Below are 23918 nucleotides of genomic sequence, written 5' to 3'. Positions count from 1 at the left end.
TTAAACCAATTGCAAGGTGCATATTTCTAGTCTTGCTTTATTTCCTTTTGTCCCTGAAGCAACAATATCACATAGAAAATTTTTATTATTGTCATTTTCACCGCAAACATTGAAACACTGAACCAAATGCGTCGATGGTAGATTAATAAAAAAAAACAGAAAAAAAAATCAAAAAATTCACTAAAATGCGAATATGCGGGTACCCTAATACCCGCATTGGATACCCGCATCGGGTATTAGGGTACCTGACATTACCATCAGGTCGAGTATCAGGTAGAGAAATTGCGGAAAAATCGGGATCGGGTATCCGTAAAATTCGGGTAGGGTACCCGACCCACCCCATTTAGACACCCCTAAATGGAGGTGTGAATGTGTTGTGATTTATTTGTACCTTTCATATTATACATCTTTTCAAAATTGTCACTCAAATTCATTTGAAATCAATTTGATACTAGTATTACTCTCGTGCGATGCTTATTTAATTAAAAATAGTATGTTAGTATCGATTATTTTAGAATTTTGCTCTTTCTTCAAATTGTGTTTGTAGGTTATGACCAAGTCAAGAGTTGAAAGTCTTGAAGCTTGAGGCAAGGAAAAGAAGGAATGGTTTTTCAGTTGAGAGAAGGAAGGAGCAAGATAAGGAGAGAGAGTTGAGGAGTTGTTGGGAGCTCCTAAATCAAAGGAATGAGTGGCTTGAGTTGACTGATTCTTCCAACTAAACCAACGACCACTCATCCACTTCCCAACCCATGAATTCATACTTGGAGATCAAGTTGAGAAGATCTATAAATACCACACGAACTTAGAGAGAAGAAATCAAGCTTTTAGAGTGATCTGTGTTGGAGTGCTGTTTCTCGTGTTAGGACAACATTAGCTATAGCATTCTTTGTTTTGTTGAATTTCGGAGTGTAGCTCTTGAATCCAGTTTGTGTTTGTTAGTGAGAGTGTATAGAGTTTAATACCTAGTTCATTGTAAAGGTATTGAACGTGAGTGTCATTCTCCCTTTAGTCATTTTGCCATAAGGCGTTCTTCAAGTTATTTTATAACTTGAAGAAATTTTTCCAAAAATTGTGTGTTTATTTCCACTGCTTTATTGCTCTGTGTGCACTAGTTTGTTGTCTTAGCATAGTGCATCACATTGCAAAGATTTACTCTGTGTTGTTTGGTGTGTTACTTTAACACAAGGTTTCGTGTGGAGCAACACTTTCATAGTAAAACAAAATTATATTTTAGAATGTTATAGTATGTGAAGGTAGTAGCGTGAAAATGAAGATGAAACCATCTTATAGTTGGTGATAAAAAAAATTATATTTTAAAATATTATATTTAGAATGACGATAGTAGCCTTAAAATGAAAATGAAATCATCTTATAGCTGGAGGCGTATCAAATGAATGACCAAGAACTTGACAAAACCTTTTTATCTAATGATTATTATTATCTATTTAAAATTTCCATCAAAATATCTAGATATTTTCTTTCAAATTTTTTATTGGTCTTGAAAGGGTTTTTGGAACTTTTAATTACTTTTTACTGATTTTCATTTCACAACTTTTTTTTTGATATATAAAGTTGTAGTATAAATACATAAACATTAGCTCATTTTAGAATTTGCCGTGAATTTTAATTTCGTCCAAATCAAAACATACATGAAAAAATTTAAGATGATATAATATATACACATTATATTAAAGAGTTAATATGCAAAAACACCCCTAACGTTACCACCCCAACTACACTTAAGCCCCTAACCTAACGTTGATAGCAACTAACACCCCAAAGTTCATTAAGTACTACAATTAAACACATAAACAAAATTTCTTTCACAAAATTAAGAAATTCATTTTTTTTTAATTTATATATATATAAAAGGGGAGTTTTGTCCCTCCATTTTTTTCTCTTTCATCTCCCATCAATTTTTTCATATAAATAAATATTTTCATACACAGACATAAATAAAAGAATTGTAAAATTTTAACAAAGACAAACAAAATAGAATATTTTAAAATTTAATTAAGAACTTATTTGTTTTAAATTTATTTTTAATAATTTTTATACCATATTAAATATTTTGTTACAAACTTAAACATAAGATGCTTATTAAATATTTCTTCATAAATTAAAGGATTAAGTACCAGATTGCCCCTATCGATGGCGTCCCTATCGCGTTTAGCCCCTAAAGTCAGGAGGGAGAGCTGCCCACTACCTCAACGTGGATTTTTGGCACCAATTTCCCCTCTATCGATAGGGGTCCCCCTCGCGTTTAGCCCCCTAAAGTCAAGGGGGAGAGCTGCCCCCGTCGAAAGGCTGGGGGGGAAATTGGTGTCAAAAAGCCAAGTTGAGGTAGTGGGCAGCTCTCTCCCCTGACTTTACGGGGCTAAACGCGTTAGGGACGCCATCAATAGGGAGCAATGTGGTACTTAACCCAAAATTAAATTTGATATTATTTAGAAAAGTATTAAAATTGTAAAAGAAAAAAGAGATGAAAAATAATGACAAAATTGATGGGAGAAGAAAGAGAAAAAATGAAGGGAGAAAACTCATCTTTTATATATTATATAGATTAAAAAAAATAAATTTCTTAATTTTGTGAAAGAAATTGTTTGTTTATGGGTTTAATTGTAGTAATTAATGAACTTTGTGGTATTAGTTGCTATCAACGTTAGGTTAGGGGTTTAAGTGTAGTTGGAGTGGTAACGTTAGGAGTGTTTTTGCATATTAACCCTATATTAAAATAACTTATACAAAATTTCTACCGATATATATATACATTACTAAAATATATACGTATGTATATATATCTATATATACTTTTTTATATTTAATGAATATATAGTTTAATTTTAAAATTTGTATTTTGATAAGATAACAATAAATACAACCTAGCAACAATTATCCTAAAATAGATGGTCAAGGATCATGACATTTTAAAATATTTTTTATGCATTAAATGAATAAATTGATTTGATCAAATTTGGCCAACAAATAATTAAACTTTCCAACTGAAATTATAAGTGATTTTGTCAAAAACAAAATGGTTCGATTATAAGTCATATTTAAGAGATAAAAAATTAAATAATGTACTATAAATTATAGTGCCATGATTATATTATAATTAATTTGGTGCGATTATAATTCATACACAACTATAGTGGCTTGATTAATCTTAAATGTTTATTTATTTTATACGTGTTAACTGAATGTTCATGAAAGAAAGGAAAAATAAATAAATAAATAATTTTGTTAAAAGTCTATATGAAATCGTAAATCCTGATCAATGTTAATATTTTAATAATTTTATTTAGGTTTATTAAATATTGTATATACATTAGCTGAAGATTTTATGATCATTTTAGATAAAAATATGTGATTAAATATTTCATTAAATAAACATGTAACTAAATATTGTATATATGCTCTGAAAATATTTTATGATCATTTTTAGATAAAAATATGTTGTTACATATTTTATTAAATAAACATGGAATACTGGTCAAATAAGAACTACACTGTAAAAACTATGAAAATGTGATAAATTGATCAATAGAAAAAATTATAACAAAAAAAAATATCTGTATAATTTAGAGTAGGCGAAATGAATTAAAAAAAATTAGAAAAAATAAGGTGATTTTTGACGGAAAAATATAACTTAATTTTTTTGAAAATGATTGTGCTTTTATATATATATAGAGAGAGAGAGATTGAGAGTTCCCTGGTATAGATTTATGTTTGTTTTTTTTAATTTACTTACTTTTCTTATTTGTGTTTGATGTAATTTACAAATCCCAATTTGCTTCTCCTTCTCCACCAATTCACTTTATTTATATATATACTTAATATTCGTGGCTACAAGTAATAAAAAAATTGTAATAGGACGGGATGAGTAACATTTTTTTATAAAAATAAACAAATAAACAAGTACTTTCTCTATACTGAAAAAGACTAGAACAAATTATAATAAAATATATATTTTTTTTAATTAGCATTACAAGAAATATCTAAATATAATCAAATAAGCAATCACATACAAGAGGGACCTCTACACCACATAAAAGTGAAAAAATAACCGCACACAGGCGTAACCACTACTCACACAAAGGTGAGAACATTACACATACAAAAGTGGGAAAACTAGAGCGCACGCAGACGGACCTCTCACAAAGAAGAGTCTTCGGTGCCTTAACTTTGTCACTTAAGCTAGACCCCGTAAATAATTATAATAAAATAACTAATCTTGGACAACACAAAATGAAAGTAGATAAAACAGTTAGGATCCGTAAAAGCGCAACGCTTTGTGCATCCCACTTTCCTTCCTCTATAAATAGCATCAATTTTGAGTGTGATGATTATTGTTCGTTTCAGTAGCAGAGCAGTAGCCGAGAGAGAGAGAGAGAGAGAATGGGGCGGATTGATTACTTATCGATGAGAGCTGATGCAGAAAGCGCTGCATTGTTGGACACAGACTTGAAGGAGCTCAAGGCTGCCGCCACAAAACTCCTGAGCCATGCCGCCGCATTAGGCGGCCTTGCCTTCGGCACTTCTTTCCTCAAATGGCTCGCCTCCTTCGCCGCCATGTGAGTTCAATTCCTCCTCCTTCAAAAATTCAATCATTTCTAGATCTGATTAAAATTGCGAATTGTGACGATGTCATCGGCAGCTACTTGTTGATCCTGGATCGGACCAACTGGAGATCGAACATGCTCACCTCGCTCCTCATCCCTTACATCTTCTTCAGCATGCCCCACGCGCTGTTCAGATTTCTCAGGGGAGAGGTCGGTAAATGGATCGCCTTCGTTGCGGTCGTGCTCCGCCTCTTCTTCCCCAGCCACTTCCCGGATTGGCTGGAGATGCCGGGATCCTTGATTCTTCTGCTCGTGGTTTCGCCCGATTTCTTCGCTCATAGCCTCAGAGACGACTGGATCGGCGTCGCGATCTGCCTGGCGATCGGCTGTTATCTGCTGCAGGAGCACATAAGAGCAAGTGGTGGATTCCGGAACTCGTTTACGCAGAGCCATGGCATCTCCAACACCATCGGCATTATCCTCCTCTTGCTCTTCCCTATCTGGGCTTTGCTAACACACCTCCTCTAAATTTCCAATTATTCATGTATCTCGTTTCTTTACTATCAACATACTTATATACATTATTTTTTGTTTATTATATAATCCACAAAAAAAAAAAAAAAAGTTATGGCAAAAAAATACACGAATTTTGAAAAAGTTATAATTTTCACCTTAAAAAATACATGAATTTATATTTTTGTTGCAATTTTCACCTAAATTTGACTTTCGACGGAATTAAAACTTAGTTGACAGTCGAAATTAAGTCAATATATTAATTTTTGCCTTCTCAGACCTCCGAGCTTCTAAATACTCCCCATCATCAAAAGTTAGACCAACATCAAGTGAATTTACGACTGCAACTAAGCTCTAATTTCACCGAAAATCAAACTAAGGTGAAAATTGCAACAATAATATAAATTCATGTATTTTTTGGCTTTAATTGAAAATTCGGGTGAAAATTACAAATTTTTTCAAAGTTGGGGTATTTTTTGGCCATAACTCCAAAAAGAAAAAAAATCTAACATCATTTTATTTGTAAATCAAAAGATTTTGATGTTTATGTGCATGTCAACAACTCATAAGATATATAATAAAATCGACGACTAAGGGCAACTTCATTGATGAAACGCTTTCTCTTCAATCACTAAGTTGAGAGTTTGAATCATCATAGAAGAAATCCTCATTGATCTTCTTAAAAAGAACACAAATAAAAGAAAGGAAAAAAAAAAAATCAATCATCGTAAGCATTGAACAAGTGCTCGATTTCACCTGCTCTGCACCTCGACGTCTCGATAAGTATGCCATTTCTGGTATCTTTGGTGCCCCGTCAGCACGGGCCTGAGACGACGAGCACAAGTGCACTTCACGCAGCAGCATCCTCTCAAACCATCCACACACTCCCGACAGCATCTGCAACGAGGTGCACAGCCATTGTTACTAACGACCTCTAAATGAACAAGACGCGCATCAGATTGGATGATTACACGACTTCATCACGCTGTGCTGTTCCGGGGGAAATTTCGTACAAGAAATAAAGCAAGACTAAAACGATAAACACAACTAACTCACAGGAAGAGCAGGTTGCAGTCAAGATTTGCACAGTTGCGGTGCCTCAACTCAGATACTTGAGACGCGCATATGTAACATTTAGCAAATGAATGAGATACTTGTTGCTTTCCACTTGCCTCGGCACTGATGTCTGGCTTGTACGTGGAAGGTGGTAGAGAGAGACGGGCGTCAAAAACAAATAGATTCCCGACCCATCCGACAGGACCTTCGTTCTCAAGATAATGAGAAACGCCCCCCTTTAGAGTATACAATCTTTTGAAACCTTGTTGTCTGTCACAAGAGAAGTGTGAGGCAACAATTTCAGGCAGCTTAAAGAAAATAAGAATGTGGAATCAACCTAAGAATTGTGGAGTATACGTCGCAGCGAATGCCACCTGTACAGTACATCAATACATCTGTCTTCTCTTTATCAGCATCAGCTAAAGGGTCGGAAGGCCTAACCTGACGAAAGATAAGTGCTAAACATGTTTAATAGTAACCTAACTGAAATTATAAGAATCACGAGGCAAGATATTCAGTTATTGTTTTGATGGATATGGATGTTAAAATCATAGCAGATGAGATATTCAGGAAGTGATTTAAGTAGGAAGTTTGAGACGGCCTTGCCTCTGCCTCGGATAAACCAAACGAAGTGCTCCGAAAGCAATCAACATCAGGACGATGAGCCCCCTTGAAGTGACCGACATCCCATTCATAACCTATATAGATGAAGAAATTAGGTGGAACAATATTACCTAAACAAAACTTTTGCAAGTGATTTACTTCATACCTACATAAAACAGCAACAGAACTCAAGGAGAACAAACTTGTCGAATCACATAAATCAAACGACATAGAATGAGAACATATGCTACTATGCTACTGTTTGTCATGAGTAACTAATTAGCTTATTACATCCACAAATAAGTGAAACTACAGCAACACAGTTAACTATGCAGTTTACATACAATGACTAAAGCACATGTCAAAGTTTAGACTTGAGACTGTGCAATCCAGGAAACACGTGACAAGATAAGTTGAGAAGGATTACCATTTCTCACATCTAGTAGAACAAAGTTGGAGTTTGGTGTATCCGATGAATTTTGAATCTCACTTGCTTCTTCCAGCTTGCTCCTCCATTCAACAGGTGAAAGAGGCGTAGCCCGCATTGATGGATCGAGCAAAGGGAGATGTGAGATGCCCTCTTCCAACTATCATGAGATGAGAAACAGGTCTAAAGATTACTACTCTGCAGTATGGATACAATGAAAATGCTACTACTTCAGCTCCTAAGATCTACATAACAATCGTTGAGTTCACTTAGAAGATGTAAGAAACATTCTACAATTGCAAAATGAACACAGAGAAAACTCTTGTGTGTGCGGAACTTACTTGAAGAATGGTATATTTAGGGGGCGTTTACTTTGAAGGATTAGCCTTGATAGATAAAAATAGTAAAGCTAATCCCTTGTTTACTTTGATGGATTGAAACTTTGGGATATTAAGCTACTTTTGCTTGATTCCTATGCCATTAAAAAGGCGCGATTGGAGTGATCCTATCAAGGATAAAAATACTCAGTCATGCAAAGTAAACGCCCCCTTAGTGTCTGAAACCAAAAGTAAGGAAATTTACAACAACGAGGGGTATACCTGTACAAGCGATGGCTTGTACCGCAATTTCAGTTTTGGGAAAGCATGGCCGTTTATAGCCGGAGAGATCTGAATCAATATGTCGGAGAACCTCTCATCTTTCTTAACCCATTCAACATATGCAAGAGCATCCTTTGATGGCCCACTGAACTGGTGTATGTAGGCAACAATAATCCAAGAATTAACTCTCATCTAACCTCAGTAGCTATATGATCAGAAAATGATGCATTTTTAACTGGAAACCAACTAAAATTGTGACAACACACATATGTTGAAACTAGAGAGAGGAAAGGAAAGATAAATGAAGTACCTGCGCATTAATCCCTTGTTCGTTCAAGTAGATTCGACCATGTATATTACGATCCTAAATTGAGCATCAAAAGGCACATGTTACAACAATGGTTCCAAGAAAATAACACACACAGAGAGAGAGAGAGAGAGAGAGAGAGAGAGAGAGAGAGACCTTCATAAAAAGGAGGTGCTTAGAGACCTCGTATTCGGGGTCTTTGACAAACACGAAACGGTAAAAATTCACCACAATGAACTCATCATCCTTGTATTCTTTGACAGCAGCTGCGTCCAGCCCGTCGCCGGAGGAAGACGAAGACGCATAAAGATTGAAACTTTTTCCATGAGAATTCCAAGAAAATCTGCACCCACCATGAACATGGTGGCCTCGAAATTGCACAGGACTGAACAAATGGGTTCCAATCCCATTGATGGAAGTGGAAAGAGTAATTTGTCTATCAGTAGTGGGTGTAGAAATGGGTCTGGATAATGAATTCCAAGGGATTAGGGAGTGGAAAGAAGCCATTTGTTTATGGTGACCGAATTGTTTTTGTTCAAAATGTCTGTCACTCACACTTGCTTACTATTCCACAAACAGCACAGTAAAGATAGCTTCTTGAGTCCTAACGAAAGTTTTCTGTGTTCTTTCCTTCTCTCTCAGTCTCTCTCTCTCTCTTTTAACAAAGAAGTACTCCCTCCGTCCCACTCCAATAGGCTCACTTCATTTGGGCACGGAGATTAAGAAAACTTACTTTTTAGTAGGAAAGTGGTAGTAAAGTGGTGTGGTCCACACCAATTAAGTACAATTTTTTACCTAAAAAGGAAACTGAGCCTATTGGAGTGGGACAACCCAAAAAGGAAACTGAGCCTATTGGAGTGGGACGGAGGGAGTACAAGGTTTCTTTTAAAAAATAGAGTCAAATTGATATGTACCCATTCTTAAAAATAAACTACTCTTTTCCCCGTTTCAGCTTTTAGTATCCAACTTTCATTTTTCGATCGTCTCACATTTTATTATTTATTTTTAATTTAAATAAAAGTAGGTGGACTCTCAGTTTACTTTAATTATTTTAACACTCACATAAAAATGAGACTTATATTCCACTCACAACACACTCAATCACTTTATTAAAACTTGTGTCACTCTTAAATGGATACTAAAAGTCGAACATAGGGAGTATAAAATATACCAACCGTTTATTAAATAGGGAAAAAATGATATACTCACTTTTTCATAAAACATTTAAATTATTATAATTATTTGGGTAAATATCAGTTTTTGACCCATCATTCCAGTGTTTTCTCAAATATATCTCACCCTAAGCATATTTACAAAATACTTAATACCTATCGTTTTATTTTTTTCTTATTTGTGGCCCGTAAAAATAATCCGGCAACCAATATTTGACATGTTCCGGCCAAGTGCCACGTTATTACACGTCAGAATTAAAAAAATACTACTAGAAAATTAAACAGAAAATACACATAATTAAGAAAAATAAAGGCATGTTCCGGCCAAGTGCCACGTAGATATTACTTTTTTTCAATTTTTTATTTATTAATATTGATGTGTAATAGCTACATGGCACTTGGCCGGAACACGTCAAATACCGGTCACATTATTTTTACAAGTCACAAATAAGAAAAAAAATAAAACGATGGGGATTGTTTTGTAAATATGCTTAGGGTGAGATATATTTGAGAGTTGCTGCGTCAACGTCAAGTTGGGGTTTAGGGATTTGTTCGCCTAAATCATTCTGTGGGTTAGATTTAGAGATTTTGGGATTCCATTCAACTATCGGTTTGTTCTTCAGTCTTCCGCTTATGTGTTCGTTTGAACGGTCCGACAAGAATCGTATCATTGAATGTGATGCTTTTGTTGAATGTGAACGGCCAGGGGGATATCCCTTCAGTGAGAAGTTAAACGGAGCAACGTTTGAGCTATCCCACGTATGATAAGGAGTTGTACGCCTTGGTGAGAGCTTTGCAATCGTAGCAACACTACTTGTGGCCCAATGAGTTCGTCATTCACACGGATCATGAGTCCTTGAAACACTTCAAGGGGCCAAAAATTGATATTTACCCTAACTATTTTATCTTTATACAAATTTTAAATTAAATTAGTATATTTTACTCCCTCCGTCCCATAATAAGTGGCCACATTTCCTTTTTCGTCTGTCCCACTATAAGTGGCTGCTTTCTAAAAATAGCAAAAGTTTACTTTAATTAAGTCAACAATTACTCACTAATTTGGTCAATAATTGTAGGCCACTTTCTAAAAATGCCAAAATTACTTTAATTAAGTCAACAATTACTCACTAATTTGGTCAACAATTGTAGGCCACACTCTATTAAAACATATAGTAACACTCAATTTCTTAATCCTCGTGCCGAAAAGAATGTGACCACTTATTATGGGACGGAGGGAGTAGTACTTTTTAATTTTAGTAATTGAACTAACTAAATTCTCAACACACCAAAAGTCCAAATGGATCAAACCCTCACTAAACTCTCGTCCGATTCCTCCACCCCAGTCTGCCGCGCCGCCTCCCTCCAGTCCGACGCGCCTCCCGCTGCTTCCCCCTGTTCTGCCTTCGACCGCCTCGCCCCGCCCCTGAATCCGCGTCTGCGTCCAGCCTCCCGTCTAATCTCGTTCGCCCCGCCCCACTAATAAATCATCTTTGATACACGGCTTCCTCTGGGGAAACTCAAAGCAAAAAGGGGGGAAAGAAGAACCCTAATCAGAAGCAGTTGGGAAAAGAAGTTAGAAAGAAACCCGAAATTCTCTCCGGAGATACCACCACTATTCTCCGTCAACTGACTGTAAGTTGCCACATTACTGCAAACATTTTTCTACTGATTTTTGTATTTTGATACCTCAAAAGATAATCTTTTTAGTGAAATGTTGGACGAGAAAACATTTGACGTGGAGTTGAATTTGCTGGCGCTTCGAGTTCCGCGGGAGCATTGCAAGCTTGCAACGCGGATTCTAAACGGGTATGTGATGAATATCTCCCTATTTGTTGTCTTTACTCAAACGTTTTTCTCAAATTTTATGTGGCATTGATTAATTACTGATCTTTTGTTTGTGAAGTCATTTACTTGACAGACCACGTATCAAACCTGTAACTGAGGATCCGACTTCTGATAAGAATCGCTACGTGTTATTATCCGAGAAGATTAAAAGTTCTGGTATTATTTTTTCTGGAGGAACTTTGCGGTTTTGCTTAAAAATTCTAAGATTGTTAATTTTTATTCTAGTATTATTGAATACTAATGTGCGTTGTTTTTTTCAAATGCTGACAGAATTATCTGAAATTCCTGCTGGCAAAGTTGATGAACTGAAAGAGCACTTTGAGATCCAAGTAGTTCCGTATTCAATGACGCTTGGATATTCATATTGGAGTGCAGGTAGATAATCCACTTTATGCAGTTTACCAGATTAGGGCTTTTCTATTTCATAGCAAACAAATATCAAGTGGAAATCAGGATACCTTCAGGGAGGTGATTGTATGCCCTCATTTCACGTTCAGTTGCTCAATTTGCCCTTTTATGTCCAAATTAGTTATCATTTTATATTTCTTTACACAGATTGAGTCTTTGGAAAGTGTAAAAAACAATGCTATGAAGTTAAAAAACAATGCTATGAAGTTATGTGATAGAATGATCTTCAGTGACATCCTCAAAGAGTTGCATTTAGTTGTGTTTACTTCCAGGTTGCTGATGCCTTTCTTTTATCGCAACCAGTGGATTTTAGTTTAATATATAAGAGTGATTTGTATATCATATTTGGTTTTAGTTGTGGTCCTGTGGAGGTTGGGTTGCATATGCTTCACTGCACACCAGTTTGGGCTTGTGGTGTTATTTCATTCTGGTGACTATGACCTACTATGCTGCATGCCATTTTGGATGTTAACTTTCCTTCATAACTATGTTACAGATTATATTCTAAGGCAGATTCTGCCACCTGGGCTTGAAGTACCTTCATCATTTGAGACCATAGTTAAGTATTTTATGTTTAAGCCTCTTGCTTATGACTTTTAAGTTTCACATCCTTTATTTAGGCCACTGGCAACATGTTGGATGTGATTGGCTTCTCTGGTCTCTGTTAGTGATCATAATTTTTATTTTATTCTTTTGCAGGTCATGTTGCCCACCTCAACATAGCAGATGAGTTACTCCCATACAAGGATGTTATAGCAAAAGTTATCTATGATGTATGTTAGTCTTCTGATTACTTGTGCTTTAAGTGTTATTTTGACTATCATAAAACATTACTGCACAATGTCGAATTTGGATCTTAAAAAGATCAGTACTCAAATTCGTGCTTTAGAAACTTTGGATTTTTTTGGGTACAAAATGTTTTAATGTATATACTTGATAGTACTTGACAGAGTCTAACTTATATATAAAGAAGTGATCTTTTACTAAGACAATAGTTTATAACCTATTTAAGTGGAAAGTCTGTTAGATTATCATTAAGATACTAGTATATTTTGAATGACCTTATTTTGGAATCTGGACCATTTGTCTTTAATTTCCCCTTTATGATCCATTTGCAGAAAAATTATCCACGAATCAAAACCATTGTCAATAAAGTTGGATCTATAACTAATGAGTTTCGTGTGCCGAAATTTGAAGTACTGGCGGGAGATTCAGATATGGTTACAGAGGTGAAGCAGTATAAAGCAACCTTCAAGCTTGATTACAGTTTGGTCTATTGGAATTCTAGATTGGAACATGAGCATTTAAGGCTAATTTCGAAGTTCCAGGCCGGAGATGTTGTCTGTGATATGTTTGCCGGTATTGGCCCATTTGCTATTCCAGCAGCACAAAAAGGATGCAGAGTGTATGCAAATGATTTAAATCCTGATAGTGCTCGCTTTCTAAAGATTAATGCAGAAACCAACAAGGTTTCTGATCTTGTCCGTACCTACAATTTGGATGGGCGGAAATTTATTTCTTCACTTATGGAAGTACCTCTAAGTGAAGGTTGTCTAGTCTCTGATAAAGAAAACTTGAAGACTTCTGAGGAAGAGGACAAGCCTCATAACACACAGACAAACTTCAAAGACAGCTGTTTAACTGGTAACATGTCTTATGTGGATTCTTTTTCCATATATGAAATATTATTATTTTGTATTATTTTGAGCGTCAAGTTAGACCTTAGATCTCATGAAGGTTTTGTGCAAGAAACTCCAGGTGAGACTGGTGTTGAATTTGAAAAAAGTGAACTGTCGAGAGCAAAGGTAGAAGGAAATATAACCTCAGTAAAAAGACGCTCTGAAAGTTTGCATGAAGGTATGGTAGGGTTGTAAAAAGTTTGAAATGTTTTAAGTCGGTCGGTGTCACCTCTAATATTTTGAGGATAGGATCAAGTGAGTAGTACTTGTCTGTTACATCTTTATATAGCTGCTAAATCCACAGCTATGCTCTATTGCCTACAGAAAATGGAAATGGTAGCAGTGCTGGCAACTGTGTTCCTGAAAGGAAGAAACGAGGCTTGAATAAGCGCGTTATAGGATCTCAGCCTTTTAATGCGAAGCCCTGGGAGCACATTGATCATGTCATTATGAACCTACCTGCTTCTGCTATACAATTTCTTGGTAACTGTCTATTTTTTGTTTCCCAACTTTCTCCATCAATATAGCTCAGTTGGTAAGACGCTTCCCCTCCAACCATTAAGATTGGGGGTTTGAGCTATCATAGTGGAAAAATGGGGGACCATTACTTATCCTCTTTAAAATAAAAATAAAAATCTCATGGTAATTGTCTAAGGCTCCAAGCACCAAGTATCTCGCATCCAAGAAAATGATGATCTTTGAATACATTGAGGGGAAACTAGTCTACGTTTTACCTATGAAAATTTAGGATTCCCATGTCTGGGATTGATGCTAAATTGCACATGATAAATTGTTAAGTACTTCTTTTGTGTATGCGCGTGTTTTTAGATTGCCTTTGATCGTTGTATATTTGTGCAGATGCCTTCAGAGGTGTTATCAACAGAAAATACTGGAAAGGGTCTCTCCCATGGATCCACTGTTATTGCTTCATACGATCAAATGAGACGGAGGAGTCAATAAAATTAGTATGCTTTTTCATGTCATCTTTCTGTTTCTATTCTCAATTCACTTAAGCTAGGCATTCCATATAAATTTGGAATCGTCGGTGCTAATCAGGTAGCAGAGGCTGCAGTTGGTGCTAGTATACGAGATCCGATATTTCACAGGGTTAGAGACGTGGCGCCAAATAAGGTATCATCCCATGTTGGTGCTTCATATATGGAAATCAAGATTCTGAATTATGGACTTCATCTCCTGCAGGCAATGTTCTGTTTAAGCTTCAGGTTGCCGGAGGAAACATGCACTGGTGGCGCGGAGACTCCCAACGACATCGTTCCTTCTTCGTGATTGACTTCACAACGATGATCAAACTACTTCATGAGCGGCAGCTTTCCATGGGAAATCATTTGTGGGTTCAAAAATAATTTGAGGCCAAACTTTGGGTTGTCGCAGCTGGCTGTTATAGGCAACCCACAATTTTGCACATTGTTTCTTTGTATTTTCTGCATTGGATCATGTGTAAAATTATCTAATGTAGAGTGTTCAAGATGAGTTTCATCCCAAAATCCTGGTAGATAATAGTAAAGTTATGTAATTTTTGATTCTTACGTTCGATTACATTAACTACAAAATCCTATACAAATGAAAAAGGAAATAGGGTTAATTGTGTGTATATCTAAATTTTATTTTTTAATCAATATTTTTGGCTAATTAATTATTGATACAATGTCCTTTTAGCATTTTGAAATTTGACCAGACGGTAAAAATTAATTTAACGTGGGTGTTGAATTTTTTGTTTATGTAATACTCCCTCTGTCCCAAACGAAATGTCCTGTTTTTTTTTTTGGGTTGTCCCAAACAAAATGTCCTCTTTCCTTTTTTGGCAATACACTCTCTCTCTATACTTAATATTTAAATAATTTTCATCAATTCACTTTATCCACTTTATACACATTTTTTAATCTACGTGTCGAAAATAAATAGGACATTTCGTTTGGGACGGAGGGAGTATAAAAATAATGTCGATTATTTTAATTTTTATATTATGTTGCAACTTGCAAGCAATAGGGCTCAAAGAGCCCCATTTTATGTTAGCGTGATTCTAGAGGAAGAAAACGATGTTGTTTTTATGTTATATGAAATGTGGTGTTTTAATTATTGGTTGAATTGTCATGTAAGAAAATTCTCTGACATTTACGTAGGTTTAATTGTTGCCGAACCAGGGGCTTAGCCCACTGACCACCGGGTCCTCACTTAAGTGAAGTGACCCAGGTTCGATCCCTCTTGGGAGCGAATTTGGAGATTGGAGATATAAGGTGGATTTTGGTGAATGGAGAGATAAGGTGGTTCTTGGAGTGGATGGGGAACTAATTACTAACATCTAACATGACTTTGCCCGATAAAAAAAAAAAAGTTTTAATTGTTGCCGATATTTTAATTCGGACAAAATTTTAAAATATTTAATGTTGATTAATAAAAACAAAACTTTTGATTCATATTAGCAGTTTTCTATTTTCTGTTATAATTTTGAGATTGAGTTTAGGGGGGGGAAATGATGCTAAACGATATATTGCTATTTTCAGAGGCACTTCTTTTATTCTGAACGACGTCGTCGCCACCTTTACCCCCAAATTAAACCCTAATTAATCCAATTCAATCTCCTTGGAGCTTGAGACAGTTACCTAGACAGGAGCTGGTCACCTCCATGAGAATTGAGTGAAAATGGAAGCTGCTTCCACCTCCCATTTGCTACTCTTTTCCACTAACCACTTCAGAAAACAAGCCAACCCCTTTACACCAACATCCTCCTCCTCCTCCTCATCATCATCATCTTCAGAAAAGAATGAAAAGATCGAAATTAGAGTGTGCACAAACAGGGCTTGCAGGAAGCAGGGCTCTTTTGATGCCCTGCAAGTTCTCTCCGGCATTGCGCCGCCGTTCGTGACGGTGAACTCATGCGGCTGCCTCGGGCGGTGCGGCGCCGGCCCCAATATCGTGATCCTGCCTGGGAGTGTGTTCGTGGGGCATTGTGGGACCCCCAGCAAGGCCGCAAATGTGATGGCGGTTGTCTGCGGAGCTGACCGCGATGGTGAGAGCAAGTGTTTGGAGGCGCTGGCGTTGAGGAAGAGAGCTGAAGATGAGATGGACCGGTCTGATTTTGCGCATGCTTGTCATTTGCTGTCGCAGGTATAATTTGGATGTGATTTGTGTTGTGATTGAGCTCTGATCATTGGTGAAGATAGAATGATTGGTTGATTTACTGCTTGTGGATCCCTCCCCTGTGTATTGGAAGTATTGATTCTTTGTTTATTGAGGTTTGATTTGAATGTTGTTAACTGCTGATACATTACATGGCCTTTGCAGGCTATAGAGCTCACACCATTTGGGGGTTTGCATATAATCTACAAGGAAAGGTTTGTTTTGCTTTGGCTTCATTCACTTTCATATTTGCTATGGTTTCATGAGGAATATTTGAGATGTTTATTGCCTTGATTGCGATTTCCAGTTAATTCCTCGCGATGGCATTGCCTTGTATGCATAATTTGCAGTTGAAACCTGATATATCATCATGTCGAAACTCAACTTATTCGACTTGCAAGTGCAGTTTCTGTATTTGAATACGATGTGAGGCTCGTAGAATTGTGTGCTTTTATCAGGTCAGCAGCAAGGTTGGCAATGGGAGATGTAGACGGAGCGTTTGGGGATGTTAATGAGGCTTTGACTATCGCACCTCGCTATCCTCAGGTAACTAAGTTTGGCTGTGACAGAATTGGATTTGGCTAATATGATTTTACTTGTTGATGTTGCAATCTTTATTCTTAACTGTGGATAAGGAAATAATCTCAATGTATGATGATTGATGAGGCTGTTTCAGAAGAAGTTTGTCAACTTCATTACTGTAGTGTCTCCTTACTTGTGCAACTCATTCATGAAAACATTCACAAAAGGCCATATTTACAGGCTTATCTTTGCGAAGGCGATGTTTATATGGCTATGGATCAATTTGACAAAGCTGAGGAGTCTTACTCAATTGCTTTAGATTTGGACCCATCCATTCGTCGTTCCAAATCGTTCAAGGTATTACCGGTGTTCGTCAGATTCTGATACGTAACCCTTTTTATGACCATTCTGGGATTATTCTCATTTTTAGGCAAGAATAGCAAAGCTTCAAGAGAAACTAGCTCCTGCAAATTTGGGATGAAGCTTAGAATTCCAAATTATGGAGGTAAATAAAGAAGTCACTTCATTTATTGTATACATGTATTAGTATCATATCAGAGCAGAAATTGTTAGTACTATAGAATGGATCAAACGAGAATAGATAAATGTGGTGAAAAATGACAATGAATTTGGAACATCAGATATGCAAATCCTGTGACTGATATTATTCGAATTAATTGTTTTTATTAAATGTGAAGGTTGTGTTTGTAAAGTTGCATCCATTGTAATCACCAATCCCTTAATTGAAGGATTTATTACATGTTTAATTATGAGAAGAGAACATATCGTCCAAAACATATTTTCCGCAACAAAAAATCAGATCCATAATTCGTTCCTAATTTTTTATAAATTATGTGTGTTTTATTAATTTCTTATTTGTTATTATAAATTACGAATTTATTGACTTTTTTTTTTTAAAAAAAAACCACATTTTATTATATGTTGTTTATATAATTCATGCCCTTAAAATAGAATTCTAAATAAATATAATTCATGTCCTTATATGTTGTTTATTTAAAATCGAATTCTAAATAAAATAAATATCGAATTTTAAGATCGAAGATTTCATTAAATTCAAATTCAAAAATCATAATTATTAAAATAAAAAAACATTAAAAATTAAAAATTACAATTAAAATTAGAGGTTTCATCCCCGATGTTTCACGATCTCCTACGACATTAAAGTATGCATGGCCAATTGAGTCAGCCCTATTTGCAAAGTATTGAGGGCGTAAATTTGGGTGTCAGCTATGTCGCGCTTCTTTGAGGATATATTGTTGAGCTTCTCATCGATTTTTTTTCCATTATATGGACGTACTGCCCTTTGTCCGAGGTTGACGACAACTAAACCTTTTTTTTTTTTTTTTTTTATCTTTTTGTCCCTGTCGTGCTTTTGCCGCCATTTGATCTATAGGTCTAGTCGTGATGCTCGGGTGGAAGGATGTCATATTGTACTCCCCTCAGAGGTATTTTTCGTGCTCTTCGTTGAATGCACGTCTTCGCCGATGGAGGCGAATCGTTGAGATCGCCGAGGATGCAACAAGTCACGAAGTATTTGAATTGATCCCGGTGTTGGTCGCAAGTATTTCTTGGGCTTGTTAAGTGATTTGATCATCACTCATGCCACCCCCAAAATTGGTTCAACATTCGTTGTAAACTTCCTCCCAAGCCTTCACATTCTTTTGCATACGTTATAAGTGCGACTTGATTTGTTTGTTATCGCGCATCGACGTGCCAAAAGGACAAGAATCATTGTAGTGCTTCGTGATTTCTCCCCAACTGACGAGCGTCTTTTGATCGACACCTTTAATAGCATCGAGAGTCGCATCGACGTGCCAAAAGGACAAGAATCATTGTAGTGCTTCGTGATTTCTCCCCAACTGACGAGCGTCTTTTGATCGACACCTTTAATAGCATCGAGAGTCGCATCGACTTATAGGGAGCAAATTAGCTCGGTTTACGATAGAGGCAACCGGAACACGTCTTAGTCATCTCGGGGGTGCAAGAATCTCGGAGACTTCGTCATCTTGAATGAATTGTGTTTCGCATCAAGCCTCTCGGTCAAACTCCATTAGAAATGCTCTTAGTGGAGTAATAAATTAATAATTATGTAGACTCTCAAAGAAAGAAAAAAGAATGTAGCTGTTGCTGAAGTTGGGCTGAACATTTTGGTGAAAGAGCCCAATTAGAGTTAGAAGGCCTTGGGCGACTATGGAAAATTTACTTTTTACAGCATGGAGGCGCAAACCCTAATCCAAAACCCTAAAAAGCGAAGTAGAACTACATGAAACAGCTACTATAAGTAGTAGCAGCTGCTCCTTCCTCTCCTGTGCCCCATTTGCCTCTGCTCTCAATCATTCACGCCCTAATCTATGCTCATTGAGTTTCAGGTACTTGAAAGTTGAAACCAATCTCTAATTCTCGCCCCAATCATTTTTGTTTTTCAATAATCCCTCCATCATTTCATCAACATCTTATTTTATTTCATCTCAATGATTTACTGTATTCATTCCATTTTTCCTTATTTAAAATCTGTTTTTGGTGGATGGCACGAGAATTTTCTGGTGATAGTGTGTGTTTCTCGGTGATGAACAAATTATGATGACGAGTCCGATCGAAATCCATTCGTTATAAAATCGTGAGGACAAAACGAGGCATTTGTCTGAGAGAATCTCTATTTCATCCTCTTCCTCACTCTGATTTTCTCTTTCCATTTCATCGAAATTTCATCAAAATTCCCAAATTCGTTCCCTTTCATTTTGAGCTAATCTGTGATTTTTCTGTTTGTTGATTCTAATTCTTTTTGGGGCATAATGAGGATTTCAAATTTGTCTGAATTTCGGTTGATTGATACATAACCTCCTACTCATTCTGAATGCCTCTCCAATTAGATTTTCATTTATTTTGGCAATTTACAGCTTCGTTGAGCTTCAAAATATCAATGATTTAAGGCAAATTTTCATTTTTATAAATTATACTTCACATTAGGAAAAAAACAATTAGTTTGTAAAATGTGGCAATGATGAGAAACTCATGATTATCTTATGTGGTGAGATGCTCTCTCAAATCTCAATAACTTTATTGAGGATTGAGAAGCAACCATGATTTTTTTTCAAGCACTTTTGAGCCACTGCAAAATTATATTTATGACATTTTTCATTCATTTAAATTTGAAATTTTTGAATAATTACGATTGATTTCTTTAGAGATGGAAATGATGATCCTTTCCCCAGATGATTCGACGCTGAAATAACTGAGCGCTCCTTTATTTTCTCCCTTTGTGGAGAAAATTCAAGCCAATGTTCTGATCCATCTCTTACTATCAATTCAAATTTTTATATTGATTTTCAAACAAAATAATTTTCTTTAGGTTAATATGAAAATTTTCCAGTTTAATCCATGTTTAATAAAACTATTAAATTATGAATTGGATAATGGATGTGATGAATTTTTCCCCAGATGATTCGACGCTGAAATAACTGAGCGCTCTTATGTTTTCTCTCTTTGTGGAGAAAATTCAAGCCAAAATTCTGATCCATTTCTTTATATAAATTCAATTTCTTTAGTGTATTGATTTTATTTTTTTGTTCTGCTTTTAAGAGCAATAAAGAAAAGTTTTTTTCGTTGCTTTTGTTACTTTATTTGCCTCTTTTATTTATCCAATTGATGGGAGAACAAGTAACCAAAATGAGATAGTTTAGGACTTATATAGTCACCACTTATAAAATATGACTTTAGGGGTCTAAAGCCATTGAAAAGACAAAATAACCCTTACTAATTATTGAATAAAAATAAAAGAAAAAGAAAGTAATATTTGATTTGACTTTAATTATTGAATAAAAAAAAAGAAAAAAAAAGTAATATTTGATTTGACTTTAAGGATTGAAAAAAAAGGAAAAAAACTAAATTAGATAGGGATTGATTTTCGAATTCAACCACTCTGTCTCTCTTCGTGCTTGTCTTCTCCAACTTTCCAATTTTTGAAAATCTCCCAAAAAGCTCCCAAAATCGACAGTCCGCATTCTCCTCTCTCGTCGCTCACGTCTCTCTGTCTTTTCGCCTCTCTCTCGCCTCTTCGTCCTTTTCGCGATCGACGACCCTCCACCTGCTATCCTCCGGCGGCTCAACTTCAACTGGCGCCACCTTTCTCCAGCAGCATCTGCTCTATCGACGCAGTTGAGCACTCCATTTGTTACAGGTAAACATGGTTGAGAAAGAGAGTTCTCCTGCAACATCTGCTCCATCGTAGCACACCACCACCGCCGTTGAAGAACCATCCACGGCGGCGACGGAGACATCTACTCCACCGGAGCAACAAGTAGAAGAAGAAACGGCCAGAGCAACAATTAGAAACGGCGGAGACACAATTGTTGATTTGGGGGCAATTATGGGGCAATGTATGTGATTTTGCTTGATTTTGTGCGCAACTGAACAATTTGTTGCTTATACACATGGGGAAATCTGCACAATCATTACTTAGTACACCATTGCACATTTTAAGACACAGTTGCGCATATTGCACACAATTACTTATACACATTGTGCATTTAGTACACAGTTGAATTAAATTTTGTTATTTTTTTATTGCAGCCTCGATTTAGATGGGTTCGACCCAGTATGAGGGGATACCAAGCGCGCATAAATCTTTACGTGCGTGTGGAGGTCATGAATCGGGTTCGACAGAAACTGCACGGTATTGGCAGTAGTGAATTAGAGCAACGGTTCTTAGACGGAGTTTAAGGACATCTGGTCCAATTGCGGCGCTCCGGTAGCGTTAATAATGCGTTGTCCGAGCTCATTGCTCGGGAACTTCATGATGCTAGCTTCTCAGAGTTCGAGAAGCGGTACTTTGTGGGTGGGCATGAGGTTAGCTTCACCGCCCAAGATTACGCCTTGGTGACAGGGCTTAGGTTCGGCCCATCGGACTTTGACACCACAGCGGACCATAAAATCCCCCAGAGCAGCTTGTACATGCGTCATTTTGATGGCAAGAGAGTGAGGATTAACACATTAGAACAAAAGTTCTATGAGGTATTGTTTAGGGACCCGGAAGATTTGTTGAAGGTTGCCCACATACTCATCTTATATCACATTTTGATATGTCGTGGGGAGAGCATATGGATTGATGAGTGGGTATGGGCGTTAGCAGAGGACTCCGATGCATGGGCTCGTTTTCCTCGGGGATCGTACAGCTTTTCTATTCTATGCCATCAAATGAGTGTCTTGGTAAAGCATCCAAGCCAAATCAAGAACAACAGAAAGACTTACCATATCTTTGGCCCCGTGTGGGCTTTTCAGATATGGTCGTATGAGGTGATACCCAAATTGGGAGGCTTGTGTGGGAATCGTGATAGCGAGATGAGCATTCCTCGTTGTTTGCACTGGGACACGCGTGCTGTTCCTGCCATTGACTTTTCAGAGTTTTTCGATCGTCAGGAACAGCACGCGTGTCCCAGTGCAAACAACGAGGAATGCTCATCTCGCTATCACGATTCCCACACAAGCCTCCCAATTTGGGTATCACCTCATACGACCATATCTGAAAAGCCCACACGGGGCCAAAGATATGGTAAGTCTTTCTGTTGTTCTTGATTTGGCTTGGATGCTTTACCAAGACACTCATTTGATGGCATAGAATAGAAAAGCTGTACGATCCCCGAGGAAAACGAGCCCATGCATCGGAGTCCTCTGCTAACGCCCATACCCACTCATCAATCCATATGCTCTCCCCACGACATATCAAAATGTGATATAAGATGAGTATGTGGGCAACCTTCAACAAATCTTCCGGGTCCCTAAACAATCCCTCATTGAACTTTTGTTCTAACGTGTTAATCCTCACTCTCTTGCCATCAAAATGACGCATGTACAAGCTGCTCTGGGGGATTTTATGGTCCGCTGTGGTGTCAAAGTCCGATGGGCCGAACCTAAGCCCTGTCACCAAGGCGTAATCTTGGGCGGTGAAGCTAACCTCATGCCCACCCACAAAGTACTGCTTCTCGAACTCTGAGAAGCTAGCATCATGAAGTTCCCGAGCAATGAGCTCGGACAGCGCATTATTAGCACTACCGGAGCGCCGCAATTGGACCAGATGTCCAAAAACTCCGTCTAAGAACCGTTGCTCTAATTCACTACTGCCAATACCGTGCAGTTTCTGTCGAACCCGATTCATGACCTCCACACGCACGTAAAGATTTATGTGCGCTTGGTATCCCCTCATATTGGGTCGAACCCATCTAAATCGAGGCTGCAATAAAAAAATAACAAAATTTAATTCAACTGTGTACTAAAGTGCACAATGTGTATAAGTAATTGTGTGCAATATGCGCAATGGTGTACTAAGTAATGATTGTGCAAATTTCCGAATGTGTATAAGCAACAAATTGTTCAGTATTCTATTCAATTGCGCACAAAATCAAGCAAGATCATATACATTGCCCCATAATTGCCCCCAAATCAACAATTAACCCTATATAAATGTGCTCTAATGCACCAATTGTGTATAACCAATTTCATTGGATCAATTGCAATATAAATTCAGAAAACCACATGCATTGTAACACAAATTATCTAAACAACATAAAATCCCCGTATTAGAACTCCCAAATGTAATTTAGAGTCAAATTCCAACTAAAAAAAAAAATTTGAAAACTCACTTCTTCTCTAATTGTTGCTATGGCCGTTTCTTCTTCTACTTGTTGCTCCGGTGGAGCAGATGTCTCCGCCGCCGCCGTGGATGGTCCTTCAACGGCGGTGGTGGTGTGCTCTGATGGAGCAGATGTCGCGGGAGAACTCTCTTTCCCAACCATGTTTACCCGTAACAAATGGAGAGCTCAACTGCGTCGATGGAGCAGATGCTGCTGGAGGAAGGTGGCGCCGGTTGAAGTTGAGCCGTCGGAGGACAGCAGGTGGAGGATCACAGCGCGAGGACAACAGGTGGAGGGTCATGGCACGAGGACAACAGGTGGAGGGTCGTTGGTCGCGGAGAGGTCGGAGAGGCGAGAGAGAGGCGATAGGACAGAGAGACGTGAGCGGCGAGAGAGGCGACCGCGGGCTATCGATTTTGGGAGCTTTTTGGGAGATTTTC

The 23918-nt window shown here is 37.3% G+C and overlaps 4 protein-coding genes and 4 non-coding genes across 13 annotated transcripts; 7 read left to right on the top strand and 1 right to left on the bottom strand.

Annotated features, from left to right (window-relative positions):
- The first annotated feature begins 4259 nt into the window (after positions 1 to 4259).
- On the top strand, positions 4260 to 5152 carry LOC130989865 (cold-regulated 413 plasma membrane protein 2-like). The gene is made up of 2 exons (XM_057914015.1): positions 4260 to 4574; positions 4658 to 5152. Exons 1-2 carry the CDS (start codon positions 4399 to 4401, stop codon positions 5088 to 5090), a joined length of 609 nt encoding a protein of 202 aa, XP_057769998.1. The 5' UTR covers positions 4260 to 4398; the 3' UTR covers positions 5091 to 5152.
- A 528-nt stretch (positions 5153 to 5680) lies between these two features.
- LOC130989864 (rhodanese-like domain-containing protein 8, chloroplastic) lies at positions 5681 to 8686 on the bottom strand. Its single transcript, XM_057914013.1, has 8 exons — positions 8224 to 8686; positions 8071 to 8124; positions 7761 to 7910; positions 7162 to 7321; positions 6738 to 6829; positions 6469 to 6572; positions 6132 to 6401; positions 5681 to 5972 (listed from the first exon to the last, which is right to left on the bottom strand). The coding sequence occupies exons 1-8, from the start codon at positions 8572 to 8574 to the stop codon at positions 5828 to 5830; spliced, it is 1326 nt and encodes a 441-aa protein (XP_057769996.1). The 5' UTR covers positions 8575 to 8686; the 3' UTR covers positions 5681 to 5827.
- Positions 8687 to 10501: 1815 nt separating this feature from the next.
- On the top strand, positions 10502 to 14785 carry LOC130989863 (tRNA (guanine(37)-N1)-methyltransferase 2). 6 transcript variants are annotated; one of them, XM_057914008.1, is made up of 11 exons: positions 10517 to 10811; positions 10947 to 11045; positions 11143 to 11240; positions 11355 to 11459; positions 11989 to 12051; positions 12192 to 12265; positions 12611 to 13349; positions 13496 to 13654; positions 14030 to 14136; positions 14228 to 14302; positions 14372 to 14785. In XM_057914008.1, the coding sequence occupies exons 2-11, from the start codon at positions 10951 to 10953 to the stop codon at positions 14456 to 14458; spliced, it is 1602 nt and encodes a 533-aa protein (XP_057769991.1). In that variant the 5' UTR covers positions 10517 to 10811; positions 10947 to 10950; the 3' UTR covers positions 14459 to 14785. The 6 variants fall into 6 exon arrangements, with proteins under 6 accessions (XP_057769990.1, XP_057769991.1, XP_057769992.1 ...); XM_057914009.1 differs by having other exon boundaries at positions 10517 to 10871; XM_057914011.1 differs by having other exon boundaries at positions 10517 to 11045; positions 12611 to 13136; positions 13251 to 13349.
- Positions 14786 to 15616: 831 nt separating this feature from the next.
- On the top strand, positions 15617 to 17520 carry LOC130989862 (uncharacterized). The gene is made up of 5 exons (XM_057914006.1): positions 15617 to 16297; positions 16475 to 16524; positions 16768 to 16855; positions 17072 to 17188; positions 17262 to 17520. The coding sequence occupies exons 1-5, from the start codon at positions 15833 to 15835 to the stop codon at positions 17310 to 17312; spliced, it is 771 nt and encodes a 256-aa protein (XP_057769989.1). The 5' UTR covers positions 15617 to 15832; the 3' UTR covers positions 17313 to 17520.
- A 1890-nt stretch (positions 17521 to 19410) lies between these two features.
- On the top strand, positions 19411 to 19502 carry LOC130991083 (small nucleolar RNA SNOR75). The gene has a single exon (XR_009091046.1). It is a non-coding gene; the product is annotated as a small nucleolar RNA SNOR75 (small nucleolar RNA).
- Positions 19503 to 19636: 134 nt separating this feature from the next.
- LOC130991058 (small nucleolar RNA Z105) lies at positions 19637 to 19706 on the top strand. The gene has a single exon (XR_009091022.1). It is a non-coding gene; the product is annotated as a small nucleolar RNA Z105 (small nucleolar RNA).
- Positions 19707 to 20039: 333 nt separating this feature from the next.
- Positions 20040 to 20144, top strand: LOC130991062 (small nucleolar RNA Z103). Its single transcript, XR_009091026.1, has one exon. It is a non-coding gene; the product is annotated as a small nucleolar RNA Z103 (small nucleolar RNA).
- Positions 20145 to 20265: 121 nt separating this feature from the next.
- LOC130991061 (small nucleolar RNA Z103) lies at positions 20266 to 20370 on the top strand. The gene has a single exon (XR_009091025.1). It is a non-coding gene; the product is annotated as a small nucleolar RNA Z103 (small nucleolar RNA).
- The last annotated feature ends 3548 nt before the right edge of the window (positions 20371 to 23918 follow it).

This window comes from Salvia miltiorrhiza, chromosome 6 (genome assembly GCF_028751815.1).
Source record: "Salvia miltiorrhiza cultivar Shanhuang (shh) chromosome 6, IMPLAD_Smil_shh, whole genome shotgun sequence".
Classification (NCBI taxonomy): Eukaryota; Viridiplantae; Streptophyta; class Magnoliopsida; order Lamiales; family Lamiaceae; genus Salvia; species Salvia miltiorrhiza.
Note: the sequence above shows the minus strand (reverse complement) of the source record. Positions and strands in the feature narration are given on the sequence as shown.